The sequence below is a fragment of the Hippopotamus amphibius genome, chromosome 4 (genome assembly GCF_030028045.1).
Source record: "Hippopotamus amphibius kiboko isolate mHipAmp2 chromosome 4, mHipAmp2.hap2, whole genome shotgun sequence".
Classification (NCBI taxonomy): domain Eukaryota; kingdom Metazoa; phylum Chordata; class Mammalia; order Artiodactyla; family Hippopotamidae; genus Hippopotamus; species Hippopotamus amphibius.
Genome location: NC_080189.1, coordinates 69,654,303 through 69,675,211, shown reverse-complemented (window position 1 = coordinate 69,675,211; position 20,909 = coordinate 69,654,303). Strand labels below are relative to the sequence as shown.

At 34.1% G+C, this 20,909-nt stretch overlaps 1 protein-coding gene across 3 annotated transcripts in view; it reads left to right on the top strand.

Moving 5' to 3' along the window:
• CRPPA (CDP-L-ribitol pyrophosphorylase A) overlaps positions 1–20,909 on the top strand; it is a 318,526-nt gene that overhangs the window by 173,798 nt on the left and 123,819 nt on the right. For 2 of the 3 annotated variants that reach the window (XM_057733918.1, XM_057733916.1), the window contains 2 exons: positions 10,223–10,297; positions 10,763–10,855. In XM_057733918.1, coding sequence (XP_057589901.1) covers positions 10,223–10,297; positions 10,763–10,855 — 168 coding nt within the window. The remainder of the gene's footprint in view (positions 1–10,222; positions 10,298–10,762; positions 10,856–20,909) is intronic. The other variant, XM_057733917.1, reaches the window with a different exon arrangement.

Here is a 20,909-nt window from a genome sequence, read left to right as displayed (position 1 = left end):
TTTTACTATGGAACAAGCATATTTTAGAATTATAATTGAAAAGCTTTCTAAATGTAATGCCAGTATTAACCATAGAAATGTGACTTCTTATGAAGTCACATTATTATAGCAGATATATCATTATAACAGATCCCTGGTTGAGCAGTTTTTTGTTCATATTGCTATAATTGAAAAAATAGAGAATAATTAGAACATTGAACTATATGGAAGAAAAGTTTTATTAGGAAAGTTTTTGTAGTACATGTACTATTTTCTATCTAGTCTGGGACTACCTCCAGTAATAATCTCTTATTATTGTTGCCCTAGTTTAAGTCTTATTTCTCTATCATTTATAATAATTTCTTTTCTGTTTTCATTATTTTTATTTTTATTGAAATATAGTTGACATATTAGTTTTAGGTGTATGACATCGTGATTCAACATTTATGTACCTTACAAATTGATCACGAAGATGTCTAGTAACCATCTGTCACCATAGAAACTTACCGCAATATTATTGACTAGACTCCTTTTGATGTATGTTACGCTCCATGACTTATTTTGTGCCTGGAAGTTTGTACTACTTTATGTCCTTCACCTATTTTACCTATACCCTTACCTCCCTCATCCCCATCCCTCTGACAACCATCAGCTTGTTCTTCCTTATCTACGAGTCTGTTTATGTTTTATTTTGTTAGTTTATTTGTTTTTTAGATTCCACATATAAGTGTATTTCTCTATTTGACTTATTTCATTTAGCATAATACTGTCTTGGTCCATCCATGTTGTTGCAAATGACAAGACTTCATTCTTATGGCTCTGTATATTCCATTGTGTGTATATATATATGTATAAAATATACACACATACACACACCTTCACATCTTCTTCATCCATTCATCTATTGATAGGAACTTAGATTGCTTCATATCTTGGCTGCTACATTGAACATGGGGGGCTTATATTTTTTTGAATTAGTGTTTTCATTTTCTTTGGGTAAATATCCAAGAGTGGAATTGCTGATTAGTATAGTAGTTATATTTTATTTTTTTGAGGAACCACCATACTGTTTTCCGTAATGGCTGTACCAGTTTACATTCCCACCAACATTTGTTATTTGTGGTCTTTTTGATGATAGCCATTCTGACAAATGTGAGGTGATCTCTCATTGTGATTTTGGTTTGCATTTCTCTGACAATTAGCATTTTTGAGCATCTTTTCATGTGCCTGCTGGCCTTCTATATGTCTTCTTTGGAGAAGTGTCTGTTCAGGACTTCTGTCCATTTTTAAATTGAGTTGTTTGTTTTGATATTCAGTTGTATGAGCTATTTATGTATTTTGGATATTAACCCTTTATAGGTCATATCATTTGCAAATACTCCCATTCAGTAGGTTGTATCTTCGTTTCATCAATGATTTCCTTTGCTGTGCGGAAGCTTGTAAGTTTAATTAGGTCTCATTTGTTTATTTTTGCTTTTGTTTCTTTTACCTTAGGAGACAGATCCAAAAAAATATTGCTATAATTTGTGTTTGGCCTATGGTTTTTTCTAGAAGTTTTATGGTTTCAGGTCTTACAGTTAAGTCTTTAGCCCATCTTGAGTTTATTTTTGTATGTGATGTAAGAAAGTGTCCAGTTTCATTCTTTTGCATGTAACTGTCCAGTTTTTTCAAAACTATTTATTGAGGAGACTGTCTTTCCCCGCTACATATTGTTGGCTTCTTTGTCATAGATAAATTAACCAGATACATGTGGATTTATTTGTGAGCTCTTTCCTCTGTTTCATTGATCTATACATCTGTTTTGGTGCCAGTGCCATACAGTTTTGATTACTACAGCTTTGTTGTATAGTTTGAAATCATAGCGTATGATACCTCCAACTTTGTTGTTCTTTCTCAAGATTGCTTTGCCTATATGGGATCTTTTGTTATTCCATAGATACTTTAGAATTACTTGTACTAGTTCTATGATAAATGCCATTGGTATTTTGAGAGGGATTGTATTGAATCTGTAGATTGCCTTGGGTAGTATCATCATTTTAACAATTTTTTTCTTCCAATCCATGAGCACAGCATATCTTTCCACTTAATTGTTTTCACTTAATTTCTTTCAAAAATGTTTTATAGTTTTCTGAGTACAGGTATTTAACCTCCTTGGTTAAATGTATTGCTAGGTATTTTATTCTTTTTGATGCAATTATAAATAGAATTGCCTTCTTAATTTCATTTCTGATAGTTTGTTATTAGTGTACAGAATTGCAACAGATTTCTACATATTTTGTATTCTACAATTTAACTCAATTCATTTATTCTAATCGTTTTTGGTGGAGTCTTTTAGGGTTATCTATACATACTATCATGTCATCTGCAAATAGTGACAGTTTTATTTTTTCTCTTCCAGGTTGGATGCTTTTTATCTCTTTTTCTGTTATGATTGCTGTGGCTGGGACTTCCCTTTACTATGTTGAATAAAAGTGGTGATGGTGGGCATCCTTGCCTTGTTCCTGACCTAAGAGGAAAATCTTTTAGCTGTTCACCACTGAGTGTGATGTCAGCTGTGGGTTTGTCATATATGGCCTTTTTTATGTTAAGGTATTTTCCCTCTATACCTGCCTTATTGCGAGTTTCTCTCATAACTGGATGTTGAATTTTGTCAAAAGCTTCTTCTGGATGTATTGGTATGATCCTGTGATTTTTATCCTTCATTTTGTGAATGTGCTATATCATGTTGATTGATTTGTGGATATTGAATCAAACTTGTGTCCCTGGAATTAATTCTACTTGATTATGGTGTATGATCCTTTTAATGTATTGTTTAATTCAGTTTGCTAATATTTTGTTGAGGATTTTTGCATCCATGTTCATCATTGATATTGGCCTGATGAATGTTAATTTTCTTTTTTTGTAGTGCTTTTATATGGTTTTGGTATCACAGTGATGCTGGCCTCCTAAAATGAGTTTGAAGGCATTTCTTCCTTTTCAATACTTTGGCATAGTTTGAGAAGGGATAGGTATTAAGTCTTACATAAATGTTTAGTAGAATTCACCTGTGAGGCCCTCACATCCTAGACTTTTGTTTGATGGGAGTTTTTTCATTACTGATTTAACTTTATTACCAGTCATCAGTCTGTTCAAAATTTCTGTTTCTTCCTGATTCACTCTTGGAAGATTTTATGTTTCTAGGAATTTATCCATTTCTTGTAGGTTGTCCCATTTGTTGGTGTATAATTATTCATAATAATCTCTTATCCATTGTATTTCTGTGGTATTAGTTGTAACTTCTCTTTCTTTTTATTTATTTAGGCTCTCTTTCTTTTTTTCATGATGCATCTGTCTAAAGGTTTATCAATTTTTTTAATGTTTTTAAAATACCAGCTCTTAGTTTTATTGATTTAAAAAATGTTTTTTCAAGTCTCTATTTCATTTATTTTTGCTCTGATTTTCATCATTTCCTTCCTTCAACTAACTTTGGTTTCTTTTATTCATCTTTTTCTGGTTTCTTTAGGTGTAAAGTTAGATTGTTTATTTGAGATTGTTCTTGTTTCTTGAGGTAGGCCTGCATTACTATAAGCATCCTTCCTGAGACTGCTTTCACTGCATCCCATAGATTTTGGAACATTGTTTCTCCATTTTCATTTATTTCAGAATATTTTTTTTGTTCCTTTTGGGATTTCTTCATTGACCCATTGATTGATTAGTAGCTTTTGGTTTAGGGTCCACATGTTGGTGGTTTTTTTTTTTTTCTCCAGTTTTCTTCTTGTAATTGATTTATAGTTTTATACTGCTTGGGTCAGAAAAGATGCTTGGTGTGATTCAGTCTTCTTAAATTTATTGAGACTTCTTTTGTGGCCTAACATGTGATCTATCCTGGAGAATGTTCTATGTGTACTTATAAAGAATGTGTAATTTGCTATTTTGGTGGTGGAAGGTCTGTATATGTCTATTAAGTTTATGTGTTCTATTGTGTCTTTAAGGCCAGCGTTTCCTTATTGATAGTCTGTCTGATCTATATGCTGGTGTAAATGGAGCATTAAAGTCTACTATTATCATATTATCATATTATTGTCAATATCTTCCTGTATATGTGTTTATGTATTTAGATGCTCCTTTGTTGGGTGCATAGAAATTTACAATTGTTATATTCTCTTGTTGGATTGATACCTTTATATAATGACCTTCTTTGTCTCTTGTTACATTTTTTTGTTTTCAAGTCTATTTTGTCTAATATGCATATTGCTACCCTAGCTTACATGGAATATCTTTTCCATTCTTTCACTTTTAGTCTGTTTATGTCTTTAGATATGAAGTGAGTTTAGTTGAAGGTGACCTATAGATGAGTCTTTTTTTTTTTTTAATCCTTTCAGCCACCCTATGTCTTTTGATTGTAGCATTTAGTCCATTTTGATTAAAGTAACTATTGATTAGGTATGTACTTATTGTCATTTCGTTAGTTGTTTTCTGATTGGTTTTGTAGTTCTTGATCCCTTTCTTATTCTCTTCTTTTCCCTTCTCATTTGATGACTTTCTTTAGTGTTATGTTTGAATTCCTTTCTCTTTATTTTTTGTGTATCTTTAGAGGTTCTTGACTTCTGGTTACTATGAGGTTCATATATAACAAACTATGTAGATAGTAGTCTATTTTAAGTTGATGGTGACAAGTTCAAATGCATTCTAAAAATACAATATTTTATTCTTACTCATGTTTTATGTTTTTTATGTCATATTTTATATTTTTTTACTTTGGGTATCATTTAAATAAATATACCATATTATACAAATATATAAATTATTATCATATAAATGATTATATACCATATCATATAAATAAACCCAGATGATTTTAGTACTTTTGTCTTTTAATCTTCATACTAGCTATATAGGTGGTTGATCTGCTACCTTTATTTTAGGTTTGCCTTTACCAGTGAGTTTTTCCTTCATAAATTTATGGTTTCTAGCTATGGCCTTTTCCATTTAAAGAATTCCCTTTAACATTTCTTGTAAGGCCAGTTTTGTAGTGATGAACTACTTTAGCTTTTGCTTCTGGGAAACTCTTTTTCTCTCTTTCAATTCTGAATAGTCTTGCCAAGTAGAGTGTTCTTGGTTGTAAGTTTTCTCCTTTCTCTACTTTGAATATATCATGCTAGTCTCTTCTGGGGCCCATAAAATTTCCGCTGAAAAGTAGCTGGTAGTATTATGGGGGCATCTTCCCTTGTATGTAACTAGTTGTTTTTCTCTTGCTGACTTTAAGATTCTCTCTTTATATTTAAATTTTGACATTTTAATGATAACGTGTCTTTATATGGGTCTCTTTGGGTTCATCTTGTTTGGTACTTTCTATGTTTCCTGGACATGGATGTCTGTTTCCTTCTGCAGATTTGAGAAGTTTTCAGCCATTATTTTTTCAAATAGGTTTTCTGTCCTTGTTTCTTTGCCTTCTAGGACTCCTGTACTTCAAATGTTAGTATACTTGCTGTTGTAGCAGAGGTCCCTTCTTTTTTTTATTCTCATTTTTTTAAATTCTTTTTTTCTTATTCTTGTTTTGATTGGGTGATTTTTTAGTACCCTATCATCCAGATTAATGATTCATTCTTCTTCATCTTCTAATCTGTTGTTGATTCCCTCTAGTGATTTTTCATTATAGTTATTGTATTCTTCAGCTCTGACTGGCTCTTTTTGTATTTTCTTTTTATGTTCTCACCGAGTTCATCCATTCTTCTCCCTATTCAGTGAGCATATTTATTGCTATTAATTTGAACTCTTTATCTGATAAACTGTTTATCTTCATTTTGTTTAGTTCTTGTTTTGAAGTTTTGCCACCATTCATTTGCAAGATAATCTTTTGTTTCCTCATTTTACCTAACTCTGTTTGTTTCTATGTGTTAGGTATATCAGCTATATCTTCTGGTTTTGAAAGAGTAGCCTTATATAAAGGTGCACTGTGAGGCCTGGTGGTTCAGTCTCCGCTGGTCACCAGAGCCAGGTGCTCTAGGGGTATACCCTGTGAAGGGTGCATGTGCCTTCCTGTTGTGATTGGGCCACAACTATTGTAGGCATGCTGAAAGGGTGTGCTAGTCCTTGGCCTGGCTGGCTAGGAGGTCTGGCCACAACTGCTTCAGGCCTGCTGATATGTGGGGCTGGCCCCTGAGAGCAGGAGCCACTTTGAAGGGGTGCTGGTGCTGACTAAGTCCACTGCAGGGGGTGGGGCAGCAGCTGCTTTGGAGAGGCCAGCTAGGTTGGGTGGATTGGTTTGGGTTGGGCAGGTTGGGTGGGTTGAGCAGAGCTGTTTCTTAGGGGAATATTGGGGTAGGGCACATGGGGCTAGCTAGGTTGATGATCAGTGGCAGAAATGGCACCTACCTGGTAGGTGCAAGGAGAGTAAAAAATTAAAAAAGTTGCCTGCCAGTGCTTCTCGTCTTTGGAGAGTTCTACCAAATTTCTTCCCCTCCAGCACATGCCCTAAAATTAGTCAGTAAATCTCCTTCTGGTAATACCTAGACTCTTTTCAAGGTGCTGCCCCTCTGCTGGAACTCTGAGTGCATGAATTTGTGCATGAGCCTTTCAAGAGCAGTATCTTGATTTCCCACAGCCCTCTAATTCTCTTGGATGTCTGCCCCACTGGTTTTCAAAGCTAGGCATTATGGGGGCTCATATTCCTTGTGCACATCCCCTAGGCTCATGTTCCTGGTACAAAGTGGGGTTCAGACTCCTAGGTCCTCAGGGGGAACCTTCACAGTTGCAATGTCCTTCCTGTTTACAGACTGATGCACTGGGGCGGGGGTTCTGATTAGACTGCATGTCTGCCCCTCTGCCCGTCCTACCTGTCTCGATGTGACCTTTTCTTTATGTCCTTAGTTGTAGAAAGTCTGTTCTGCTAATCTGCAAGTTGTTCTCAGAGATAGTTCTTCTATATGTAGTTGTAGTTTTGAAAGTGTTTCATGGGAGGGGTGAGCTTAGGATCTTCCTACTCTGCCATCTTGATCTGAACCCTCAGAAGAAGGCCTATTACAAAAATCTCTTGTTGTTTTCCTTGTTTCTAGTCATTCCATATTTTGTTGAATCTATTCTTTGTAACTGTAGTATTTAACATGCTTCCAGAATCCTCTAACAATCCTTATCTAACCAACTTTAAAATTTTTTTAAGCTCTTTATTGGAATATAATTGCTTTACACTGTTGTGCCAGTTTTTGCTATACAACAAAGTGAATCAGCTGTATTTATACATATATCCCCATATCCCCTCCCTCCTGCGACTCCTTGCCACCTTCTCTATCCCAGCCTTCTAAGTTATCACCCATCATCGAGTTGATCTCCCTGTGTTATGCAGCAGCTTCCCACTAGCTATCTGTTTTACAATTGGTAGTGTATATATGTCAATGCTACTCTCTCATGTGGTCCCGGCTTCCCTTTCACCACCTCACCACCCTGCATCCTCAAGTGCATTCTCTACATCTGCATCGTTATTCTTGCCCTGTTACTGGGTTCATCAGTACCATTTTTAGATTCCATATATATGAGTTAGCATACGGTATTTGTTTTTCTCTTTTTGGCTTACTTAGCTCTGTATGACGGACTCTAGGTCCATCCACCTCACTACAAATAACTCAATTTCATTCCTTCTTATGGCTGAGTAATATTCCATTGTATATATGTGCCACACCTTCTTTATCCATTCATCTGTTGATGAGCATTTAGGTTGCTTCCATGTCCTGGGTATTGTAAATAGTGCTGCAGTGAACATTGTGGTACATGTTTCTTTTTGGATTGTGGTTTTCTCAGGGTATATGCCCAGGAGTGGGATTGCTGGGTCATATGGTAGTTCTATTTTTAGTTTTTTAAGGAATCTCCAAACTATTTTCCATAGTGGCTATACCAATTTACATTCCCACCAACAGTGCAGGAGGGTTCCCTTTTCTGCACACCCTCTCCAGCATTCATTGTTTCTAGATTTTTTGATGATGGCTATTCTGACCAGTGTGAGGTGATACCTCATTGTGGCTTTGACTTGCATTTCTCTAATGATTAGTGATGTTGAGCATCTTTTCATGTGTTTCTTAGCCATCTGCATGTCTTCTTTGGAGAAATGTCTGTTTAGGTTCTCTGCCCATTTGTGGATTGGGTTATTTGCTTTTTTGATATTGAGCTGCATGAGCTGCTTGTATATTTTGGAGATTAATCCTTTGTCCATTGCTTCATTGGCAAATATTTTCTCCCATTCTGAGGGTTGCCTTTTAGTCTTGTTTATGGTTTCTTTTGCTGTGCAAAGCTATTAAGTTTCATTAGGTCCCATTTGTTTATTTTTGATTTTATTTCCATTATTCTAGGAGGTGGGTCAAAAAGAATCTTGCTTTGATGGATGTCATAGAGTGTTCTGCCTCTGTTTTCCTCTAAGAGTTTTATAGTGTCTGGCCTTCCATTTAGGTCCTTAATCCATTTTGAGTTTATTTTTGTGTATGGTGTTAGGAAGTGTTCTAATTTCATTCTTTGACATGTAGCTGTCCAGTTTTCCCAGCACCACTTATTGAAGAGGCTGTCTTTTTTCCATTGTATATTCTTGCCTCCTTGTCAAAGATAAGGTACCCACATGTGTGTGGGTTTATCTCTGGGCTCTCTGTTCTGTTCCATTGACCTATATTTGTTTTTGTGCCAGTACCATACTGTCTTGATCACTGTAGCCTTGTAGTATAGTTTGAAGTCCATCTTTCCTTCTCAAGATTGCTGTGGCTATTCAGGCTCTTTTGTGTTTCCATACAAAGCCTAGGGCCAGATGGCTTCACAGATGAGTTCTATCAAACATTTAGAGTAGAGCTAACATCTATCCTTCTCAAACTCTTCCAAAATATAGCAGAAGGAGGAACACTCCCAAACTCATTCTATGAGGGCACCATTACCCTGATACCAAAACCAGGCAAAGATGTCACACACACAAAAAATTTACAGGCCAATATCACTGACAAATATAGATGCAAAATCCCTCAACAAAATACTAGCAAACAGAATCCGTCAGCACATTAAAAAGATCATACACCATGATCAAGTGGGATTTATCCCTGGAATGCAAGATTTCTTCAATATATGCAAATCAATCGATGTGATACATCATATTAACAAATTGAAGGGTTAAAAACCATATGATAATCTCAATAGAAGCAAAAAAAGCTTTTGACAAAATTCAACATTCATTTATGATAAAAACTCTCCAGAAAATGAGCATAGAAGGAAATCACCTCAACATAATAAAAGCCATATATGACAAACCAACAGCCAACATCATTCTAAATGGTGAAAAACTGAAAGCATTCCCTTTAAGAACAGGAGCAAGACAAGGGTGCCCACTCTCACCACTATTATTCAACACAGTTTTGGAAGTTTTAGCCACAGCAATCAGAGAAGAAAACTAAATAAAAGGAGTCCAAATTGGAAAAGAAGAAGTAAAACTGTCACTCTGCAGATGATATGATATTATACATAGAAAACCCTAAAGAAGCTTCCAGAAAACTGCTACCACTAATCGATGAATTTAGTAAAGTAGCAGGATACAAAATTAATGCACAGAAATTTCTTGCATTCCTATACACTAACAATGAAAGATCATAAAGAGAAATAAAGGAAACACTCTCATTTACCACTGCAACAAAAAGAATAAAATTCCTAAGAATAAACCTGCCTAAGGAGGCAAAAGACCCATACGCAGAAAACTATAAGACACTGATGAAAGAAATCAAAGATGATACAAACAGATGGACATACCATGGACATACCATGTTCTTGGATTGGAAGAATCAACATTGTAACAAAAGCTATACTACCCAAAACAATTTACAGATTCAGTGCAATCCCTATCAAATTACCAATGGCATTTTTCACAGAACTAGAACAAGAAATTTTACGATTTGTAAGGAAATGCAACTTTTAAATTTTATTCAAATATTTTATATGGTGTATTTTTTGTATAAGAACAACCAGACTATCTGCCTATTCCTGAATATATCTTGAGGCTTTTCTACATTATTTTTTATCTAAAACAACTTCCTGTATCCTTATTTGCTACAATAATAGTAATTATTTATGGAATAGTTAAATTGGTTTTTTTTGTTGTTGGCCTCATAAACTTGTCAGTTTTTCTTATACATGGTCCCTGGCTTTATGTGCGTATAGAAATTTTGTGCTCATAAAGTTGTTTATGTTCATGTTTGGACTTTCTGTCTAGTTTGTAAACTCTTTTTTTCCTCTAATTTTTTTCTCCTAGCAGGTAAAAGTCACATCTGGCAGAGATCTTCAGCAAATCATCTTAGAGCAATGCTACAGTTTTGTTTGTGTGAATGTAAGTAGTAAATACAAATGATTGAAAGCACTTGTAGATTACATAAATGTAATGTGGACAAGTACTTAGTTTTCTTGATTCTTAAATATTTGAATTTAAGATTTTGATAGGTGAGTTGTATTATTCAGTATTTATTTAGAAATGTTATTTTTGTCTTTTAAAATAGGGAAATAACATTTTCTAACAACCTAGTTCCCATAATGAGAAGAGGGTGATGTTTCTGTAGATGTTCTTTTCAAATTTTTGATAAAAAAGTAGATAAGACAGGTTTGAATTAATGAATTGTTTAGATTTTAATAGCTATAATCTATGGGTATCCTTTAACACTGTTTGAAAATTTAAAATTATGCTTGATTGAGACTTGAATGTTTAAATGTTTAAAAGCTCTCCATTTTTCTCCTTGAATTAACTCTTAAGTCATTTAAGAAAGTCTTTTCACTTTATTTTATTTTTACGGTCTTTTAGGTTATGACATCTGATTTTGAAGAAACCCAGATATTACTGAATATGCTTGAAGAGAGAAATCTTTCCATTTTATATCCTGTTGTTGTTATTTCAGTAAGTGAATTAATGCAGACTTTTCAAACTTATGCTTTGTTCCTTGGAATTCAACTTTTCTTTTTAACAAAAATTCATCCAACTGAAGAAATCCATCTAAATCCGAAAGAAGAAACTCTTCTTGGTGGATTCTTGAATGCACTTTCTAGCTCTGACTTCTCTGACTGCGGGTCTGTATTGTTTCAATCATTTGGTTCAACAGACAGATTTGAAAAACAATTTAATTCAACCTAGAAAAAATTGCATGTCTTTTCCTTCATTAGAAATGCAGAGGCTACTGCTGAGTTGACTTGTTTGGATGATGTGAAAGAGCTTTGTTTTAGCATACTACCAAAATGCCATTAGAGAAGAAATCCCAGAGTTAAAAAACTGAGGAGGAAAAGTCAGATGGAAGAAAATACTATTAGGTTGTTTCATCTTCTCTGTTCCATGGACAGCAAAAACAGAATAAGCAACAGATGAAAGAGAAGTCCTAGAAGAATGGCCCATGAATGTTTTGGAGATATCTTTCCTGTGAAAGACTAAAAGTATATGTTTAGTACAGAATTTACTTGGCCTTTTAAACTGTGTAGCTGAGGGGAATTTCAGATAGCAAAACCAGAAAGTAACAAAATCAGAGGCCAGGCCTGACAAACGAGGTAAGGAGACGAATCTGTAGTTGGCAGCATTTTGCTGTGGGGAGGGGCTCCAAACGTGAAATTCTCAAAGCACTTGCCTAGCAATTGCTGAATTCCTAAAGCTCAAGCCTGTCACATAGTGTGGGAATTTAATTCTTGTTAGGTGAGAGTATTAATACAGAATAAAGAAAATTTGCACTAAAAATAAGTAGCTCTAGACTGAGCCATGTAAGTGGAAACAAATTAGCAATTGAGGGAACTTTGATTGTGTCACTAGCCTATTGTGTTTGATTTTATGCCCTAAAAATGAGTTCCATGAGTGCTGCTGATCATGGGAACACAAATTCCTCACGTGACTGATTTTAACAGAAATGTAGGTGTTTTCATTGAAATTTTTGGGAACATCATGTAGTGTTCCCAATGCTGGAGGGCTCCAAGGCTCTATTGGATGGAGGTAAATTCAGAGTTCTGTTTGGCTCCCTATTCGTCTCTCCACATTAACTTGCTTAGAAATCTCATTCATAGCGTGTTCCCAGGTATTGTTCTGAAGAGGCAGAACAGTACTGTAAAGGGAGCAAAGGCTTTGAACTCAGAATACCTCGATTCCTTGGTCAAGTTACTTAACTTTTCTGAGGCTTGCTTTCCTCCTTTTAGAAATGAAGCTAGTAGCTCTACTTCTTAAATCAGTGTCAGGATTAAAATAAATGACTGTAAATGTAGTTGATATTATAGTGCTGAGCCCTTGGAAAGTCCTACAATGTTAGCTTCATTTCATAGTCTAGCTCCTGCTCTATCCAGTTTTGATGAGATGAATCAAAGCTTACTGCTGCTGCTCTAGTTTGATTCCTGACTATCTTCTCATACCTGGCATATCAGATGTATCACAAAAGCACATTCCCCATCAATTGACTTCTCTTAGTGGCAGTACGGTTGTGGCAGGTACCCACTGGGAATCTGTCATCACTGAATTTTCCTTCTACCGTTTATCTCTGCCTCTCTTCATCAAATACATACACACACACACACTCTCTCACCGTTTTTCAACTGTTCTTGTAGTTTATTGCTGCTATTGTATCTCAGTCTCAGTCCTTTGTATTGCTTCCATAAATATTTGAATTTAGTTTTCTGTTGACTTCTGTAGAGTTCCATTTCACGTATCTTAGTAAATGTCAGATTTTTGGGGGGGAATGGGGGGGTGGTTCTTAGGATTCTGTATCAAACTAAGGGAAAAGATGGACAATCTTCTAGTTAGGAAGGAAATGTCTACTAGAACTAGTTTTACAATAATATCATTATAAGTCAGTATACTATAAAAACTGTAAAATGTTTAAACTGGAGAGTTGTCACCCTACAATTAATATTTGCTCACCCATTATTTTCCCATTGCATAGGTAGACTCAGTGTGGTGATATTAGGGTTATTATTAAACTTAATAGGAAAATGCCACTAGCACATTGGTAGAATAGTGAATGCTGTCTTCTTAGATTGAGAGTCAAGTAAATTATTTCTGGATTTTTGAATTGTCCTGTAAATGATTGTGTAAAGGCTTCATATTTTTTCCTTCTGATGGTACTTTACCGAAAGGCCATTTTAGTTTCCCCATGACTTAAAATTTGGCAGAACCATTCAAATATTCCCCCAATAAATAGTTGTGTGGAAAATATTTTAATTGTAAAATAAAATACTTAAATTTGAATCTAGATATCTGGGGACACAATTTTCACATTAGCAAGTGGGGGAAAAAATATATATATATACACATATATACATATAGTGTGTGGGCATGTAAGTGTTAATAAATATACAGACATGTGTGTGTGTAACTGAAAAGATATATATGTACCAGGCACCTCTGAGGCTATGATGTTTCTACTTTGCTTCTATCTGAATTACTTCTCTAAAAGGTTAAACCAAGACAAAAAGCACCCTACCATGGGAGATTTTTTTTTTTAATAAGGTGTTTGTTAGGCACTTTTAAATTACGAGAAGAATGGTCAGAGTCTGTTCATTTGCTTCCCTCAGCAGGTAGGTTTTATTCATCAGAAAATAAATGCAAAGTGACATCAGAGTCATAGAAAAGTACATCCATTTTAATTTGGGGATCATGTGATTCAATACTTATTGAATGCATGTGTTATAAATGTTTACAGGCCTCTTTTGTCTTGGCTGAGATGTAGTACAATGGTCTTTTTTCCTATGCAAAGGTTTATCAACTTTCAATTTCAGTCCATCTAAAGAGAGGAGTCAGACAGATGAAAAGTAAAACTGTGGTTAACTAAGTATTTGTAAGGGTTTTTTCAACTAAGAGACTCTCTAGTTAAGGTTGTCATTTGCAGTGTCATCATGTTTTACTCTGTAAGGACAGATATTCAGAAGAAGTGGGACTGAAGGTCAGTTTAGCTGGGGTATTTGGTGAAAACATTAGATCATGTTGTCAATGCTAAAAAATTATGTCAGGCCTGCAGTATTGATAAGGCCCACATTATCTCTTATACTTTTTTTTTTTAAGCCAAAGAATTCTTTTTTTAAAAAAATTTTTTATTGAAGTATAATCGATTTACAATGTTGTGTTAGTTTCAGGTGTATAGCAAAGTGAATCAGTTATACATATATCCACTCTTTATTTTTCTTTTAGATTTTTTTCCGTATAGGCCTTCACAGAGTATTGAGCAGAGTTCCCTGTGCTATACAGCAGGTTCTTATTTTATTAGTTATCTATTTTATACATAGTAGTGTATATATATCAATCTCAGTCTCCCAATTTATCTCTCCCTCACCCCATCCCTTGGTGAACATAAGTATATATTCTCATGTAGATATAGAAAAATAATTTGGAATCTCCTGTTAGCTGTCATTCAGTAGTCATCCTAAAGGTACATGTGACTTTCAACTTCATCTGGAATATTTATCCCTTGGAGGAAGCAGTTAATGGTGCTGGGTCTAGGTATTTAGGATGGTTAGGTTTTAGTTTGGGTTCTGTCTTGGTTGTTAAGAGATCAACTTCTCCCTGGCTTTTATGAAAGCAAGATGGGTTAGGAAATATTTAATGTAAGATATTTTTGTTATGTAAGATAAAGTGGTAGAGGCTATTGCTTTAAGATCCATGTAAAGAAAGGAACAAAATTTTACCATGAAGAGTAGGACAAATAATTGAGATTCTAAAAGAACTAAAATATTTATTAAAATAATTTAATCTTCTATTTTAAAAACTTAGGTTATGTTTGCAAAAATAAACTTTTTTGAATAATCCTGTAGATATTTATATGATAATATGTTGTGACATGATTCATTTCGCATGGTCATTTTTGCAAAAATATTTTTGGATATTTTTCATTTTGTAAAAAATATTCTTTATTACTGCTTTGTTTAAAATACTCTTTTGGACCACCTATTTGGTCATCATCTTATTTTCTTTTTATGTATATAAGAAGTCTAATTTTACCAAGTTCTTAATTGTTGATGATGTTAAGTATGATTTAAGGGGTTAACTATGTTAATTTGATCAAATTAAAACATCTTTTGGTTTGGTAGGTATAATGTAAATTAATTGTAGTTATATTGAATTATCAGAATTTTCCAAATTTCTGCAATTAGCAGGAGATTGGCAGATGGTAAAATAGGTGCCAGCATTAAAGTGGGCAGAGATAGCTGGCTGGGGTCACTTTGTAAGTGTTCTGTTTCTCAGTGAATCTGTGTGCCTTAGGGTGACGTTTGTTATCCTATGCAGTCTTTTAACTGTGAGCCTTTGGGAACACATATTTGGATAGCTAGCACACCTTGTATTAGACTACTCTCTACTTGAGAGAAAACAAAACAAAACAGTCTTTTTAAAATTAGGAACTGGTTGGCATGAAGGAATTTAAAAAATTTAGATCCCTTTCTGTGTTTTTTAGCAAGAAAAACCTTATAAACATTAAAAACCAATGCTTTCTTTCACAAGGTTCTGTAGGAATTGTGTTTAAGAATCCTTTTCGGATGTGATTTCTGATGCAGTTTAGTCTATCATGTAAGTTATCAAACAGCCGAGTTTTTATCCTGAGTTGACTGAAGTTTTTGTTAGCTTCTTTCTTGCGTTTACCAGGGGGTATTATAGTACAGCTAGCACCTTTTTCAGATTGCAGCTCTCAAGAGGGTCATTTGAAAGCTCTTTTGGAATCAACTGATACAATAACCATCAACATGGGACATGTTCAGTTCTCTGTTTTCTCCTCCTATTATTAATTTTTGTTCACTGCTTAAGTAATGATAAACAAATATTTTAAAAAAGCAATATTTTAGATGTATTAGAATAGTAAATAGTAAATTCATAAAATTTCTGATATAAAAATCACTCCAAAAAACCTCATAGGCTTTTACTTAAATTGTGCAAGACACAATACTATTAAGAGTCGGAATTGTAGGCTGTCTTTGCTTAGAAATTAATGATCAGAGAGGTGTTTTTTCCCGAGCAATGGAGAAGAAATTTTCAGAAGACAAAACTAACTCTAACTGTTTTCCATCCAAATTTATATAAAACCAATTGTAAAACTGTCAAAAAATACTTTCCAGGTCCAGAGAATAAAATAAAGATTCTAATTTATTTGGATCTGGCAAGATTTCCATAAAATATCCTTTAGTACCACTATCAGATGAGATAATGGGCAGTATGTTCTTATTTACTCCATGAAGATAGCTGATTCATGTAATAGACCCCCAAAATGTTTAATTTTTAAAAGCAGAAAGAAATTGGCCACAAATTTAAGTGAAAGTTCAAAACTGAGAAATGAAGCAAATTCTTTAATTTTACTCAATAAAATTAAGTTTATCACTTTCCACAGCAAAATAATTTTACGGTAGTTATCTGGATAATTATCCTAGAGCTCTAATTTCCTCTGACAATGTAGACAATAGTTTTATTGGTGCTTTAGGAGAGATAGGAATCTTTTCATAAATTTACTTAAGCAAAAAACCATAAATTCCCATATGGAATTTTCATGCTTTGAAAAACATAAATAAACCTTCAAAAGTGCCTAATTTAGTTCTTGTTACTGGGAAGTAGTTTATTGACATAACAGATCAGAATACATGATCTTTAAAATACTTCAGAATGTTTAGTATTTGAACATGTCAGCAAATAAAAAAATAGAAAATCACCATCAATTGACAGTTGATGCATTCACATCTGGGGAAACTGTCACAGAGATGTAAATTGTTTCCAGAAGGTTCCATGCTCACCAGTGGCAGAGCCAGGAACAGAATCAATCCAGTGTGCTGTTTATCATATACACTTGTAACTCTTATGCTCTCATGAATGTGTTAAATAATAAGATGGGAAAAGATTAAAAATACACATATACACATATATATGTTTAATATTTTTTCCTAATAAAGAACAAATGACAATTGGAAAAACATACTGATTCCTTCTTTTAAGTGCTAATGGTTTCTTACTTTAGCTTCACAGGGTACTGAGCCTTTATTGAATTTAAGTTATAAAAATCTGTGATCCTGTTAAATTTCTTAACAGAACCCAGCATGTATATTTTTCACCTTTAACTTCTTGTTATATACCTTTCATTCTTTTAAGCCTATTATTACTAGACTAAGAAAATATGTTTTTAAGGCAAAATTTCTTATAAGACAAAAAAAGAGAGCGCTTCCTATTATAATTCTTACTGCTTCCGTATGGGGTTTACTCTTTATGGGGCACAGTTTACCTTTGAACAATATTGGTTTGAACTGTGCAGGTCCACTTAGAGGCAGATTTTTTTTCAGTAGTAAATACTGCAGTGCTACACAATCCTAGTTAGTTGAATCCACGGATGCTGAGGAACTGTGGGATGGAGGAGGAATCATGTATTTAGAAGGCTTACTATAAGTTATATGTAGATTTTCAACTGTGCAAAGGGTGGGCACCCCTAACCCCCACATTGTTCAAAGGTCAACTATGTATGTTTCAGGTCCTAGTTTATTTACATTTATTTCTGGATGGATATTGTGTGTGTGTGTGTGTGTGTGTTTAATAGCCAGTGACCTAGGGAGTTGGCCCCATTCCCTCTTCCACTCCTATCTCAACCATGTTGCTATTGTAGCCATATGGATACCTTGATTTTTCCCTTAGAAAATTATAACTTTATTATATGTCAAATGTCTATGATGTCATCACTTAGGATACTTTAAAGTTTTCTCTTTCGTGTTTGTACACTGCTTCAGTGGCAGAAATGCAATCTCCTCCACAAAATTCTACAAATATTTTCATTTGTTTTCTTCTCATATAGTAAGTCTCAGGTATTTCCTGCCTAAATCAATAATAAAATCTAAGTAAATATTGGTTTAAAATGCTTTTAGAACCTTTTTGAAATTTCAGTCACAAAGGGATTCATATCTAACACAAAGATGAGGAATGATGAAGTCATTCTTATAGGAGGTGTTGAATAGAAAGAATTGACTGTTTTTTTAAGTTTTGGGAGCTCTTTGCTTCTGGCTAAATGGTTGCTGGCAAGTTTGGGTTGTAGGATATAGAAATTCCCTAAGATTAATTGTAATGGACATGTAACTGATGATGTGTAAAGAACTGATTCTCATAGGACATACCTTCTGGTAGTCTTTCTTTTAATGAATAAAGGTTATTTTCAGATAGAATAATGTTCTAATGGATGTACAAATAGAATGAATTCCAGACGACTTCTCACTTTTCTGAATAATTTTTTTTCTTGATTAAGCATGGGGTTTGGAATCACTAATTTCCTATTTTAAGTAGTTTACTAGACTTGGTCAGATGAGCAGAGTTGTTTGTGAATTTATTTCCAGTGCTGTCCTAGTAAATCAGTTTATAAAATTAACATGAAATGTCCAGGAGGCAAAATAAATGAAACTAGCCTCTTTTGTTAAGTGGCTTACATGAATTTTAGTCCTAGAAAAGGAAATAAACAATTGGTTTGGTCATTAAGTTTTTTAAAAAAATATGCCTGGAGATTTCTCTTACTAGATTTTATGTGTGTGTGTGTGTACTGGGCTCTATTTTAAACAAAGGAAATGGCCTTTAGCTTAATTATGTGCTGCTAATTCTTACAAATATGGGACCAAACATATTTTCAGTACCATTTATTATTTTAAAATTACATGTTATACTTCTGTAATTAATTATAAGTTAACTAATACACATGTTAATATGAACATAGCCAAGTCTGACTTTATTTATAATATCTAAAAGGATTTTACTTCATGAAGAAAACCAAATTATATTTTTGTGAAAGAGGTATTGAATCGAAATAATTGGCTGTTATTTTAAGTTTTAGGAGCTCTTTGGCATGGTAAGGATGTGAACCTGGAGTGGGGTTCAAGGTACAGGTACTAGGTGTGCAAATAAGACACCTGTTATCCTTGCCAAGTTATTTCATGTCTCAGAACTTTAGATCAGAATTTTTATCTTTAAAAGAGTGGAATGCCCTTGATTGCATCTAAGTAGCTTTTGTTTCTAAAGATATTGTCTATACTATGATATTTTGTGACATCTTTCTACTTTTGTATGATCCACATTGGATGTCTTTTACATAAAGATATAGTAGAGCAATTTAGATTATTATACTCATGTTAAATATGAATCAGGTGGTAGGATGTTCCTTTGCTGAGCAATCTGTGACCCCTTTTTGTACTCTAATCCTTATCACAAAACCCATGGGATTTTTAAAATGGTTTCCCTTGTACTTGGCTCTTCCTTATTTATCTTCCTCTTTTTATAGTCTGGTTTTTATTAGGTTGAGTCTAGCTCTTCCCTTTTTGCACTTATTCCTCTTTTTCTCTCTAACAACAGTTGCAAGATTAATTTTTCCCCCATCTCCCAAGAAATCTATCCTTCCATGTGTAGCCATGTCCTACCTTCGGAAAATGATTTCTTAGTCATTAAAACTCACACTAATGCTGTTTCTTACTAACTCATTTTAAACTTACTTTAGGTGCTGTCTAATTAGTACTTTACAGGGAAGTAGCCTAGTCTCTTCATTATCTAATTAATTATTAATATAAATTCATATAGCATTTATTGAACATCTGTGTGTCAGGTGTTTTGACATACATATAGCTTCATAATGTAATACTTTTTTAAACTACATCTTACTTTAGAAGAATGAGGCATTTCCATATGTGCTAATTTTCCAGATTTTATCTTGCTCTTAAGGAAATGATTTTATTTAGCTTTTCTTTTGTTTTTTTAAATGATGATTCTTAATAATATGAGCTTAATTAAATGACCAGAGTTAGCCTGGGAAGTGACCCAGTAGCTGGGAAGTCACAGGACCTTGGTCACTCTCTGTCCCTTCTGTTCACCACCCCAAGGTAAGAATTTTAATTAGGTCTATTTGAGAAAGGGACAGTTTAGCCTGGAATAGAATATCAGGATAGATCTTCTTAAGTATAAGGGGGAAAGCAAAAATTTGGACAGCTGAGCAGGGTCTGAGTCTATAAGGAGTAAGAGGAATAGCATTTTTGTTTGGAAAGTGTAGCACATAGAATGGTTAGAAATGGAAAGAGCCAGTGTATCTGAAACAGAGAGAATTAATTATACATTGGGGAAAGTTAAGGTGAGAACTATACAGGTCTAGGTTAAGGTGGGTCTTCGAAGTTTGAACTCTGTAAAGGGGTACCACACATTAGAAACTGATGTGATCAGCTTTGCATTTTACACGTCATTCTGGATGCAACACAGAGAATGGACTAAAGTGATCCAGAAGGATTCTTTGATGCATTTGATTTCATTTAGAGGCTATTGCAATAATCTTAGAAGTAATGGTGGTGGCTAGGACTAGGGTAGTTTTACAGTGAATGGGCAGCAATGGCTAGAATCAAGATATGTTTAAGAGATAGAAGTATTAAGATTTAGTGCTTAATTTAATAAGGAGTATAATCTCCAATTTTATGTCTTGTGAAATTGGCTGAATAATAGCAAAATAGGCAACATTAGAGAAGGATCTTTTTGGTTTGTTTCTGAAAGCTGAAAAGGCAGATGATTATTGTGAATTTGTTGGCAGAAATAATTAGAAAGATTTCACTCGTATCCAAAAGCTTTCTAGGCGTTTGTGTGTTGGTGTTTTATGTGTGTGTGTTCGTACAGAGGTTTTTATCCTAAAACCTATACTTGAAAAGGCAAGTTACATGCCTCCAAGGCCTCCTTAATAATTGAATTTTAATAGAATTCCAAGTATAGGTACAATTTAAAATACCTTTCATATCATAATGCTTTTGCCAAGTCTTACATAGTGTTTGTATGATGGATCATGTTTTTTACAACGTTTTCTCTGTACTAATGCTATGCATTCTGAGAAAAAACAAAACCAACAAGACAAAATCTTATCTATGGGTTGAGTCATTAGCAGACAGGAAGATGGTAAGAATATTCCAAGCCTAAGCGCTATTCCCTTAGGATAAAAATCTATAGCTACCTAAAAATAGATTACTTTGGC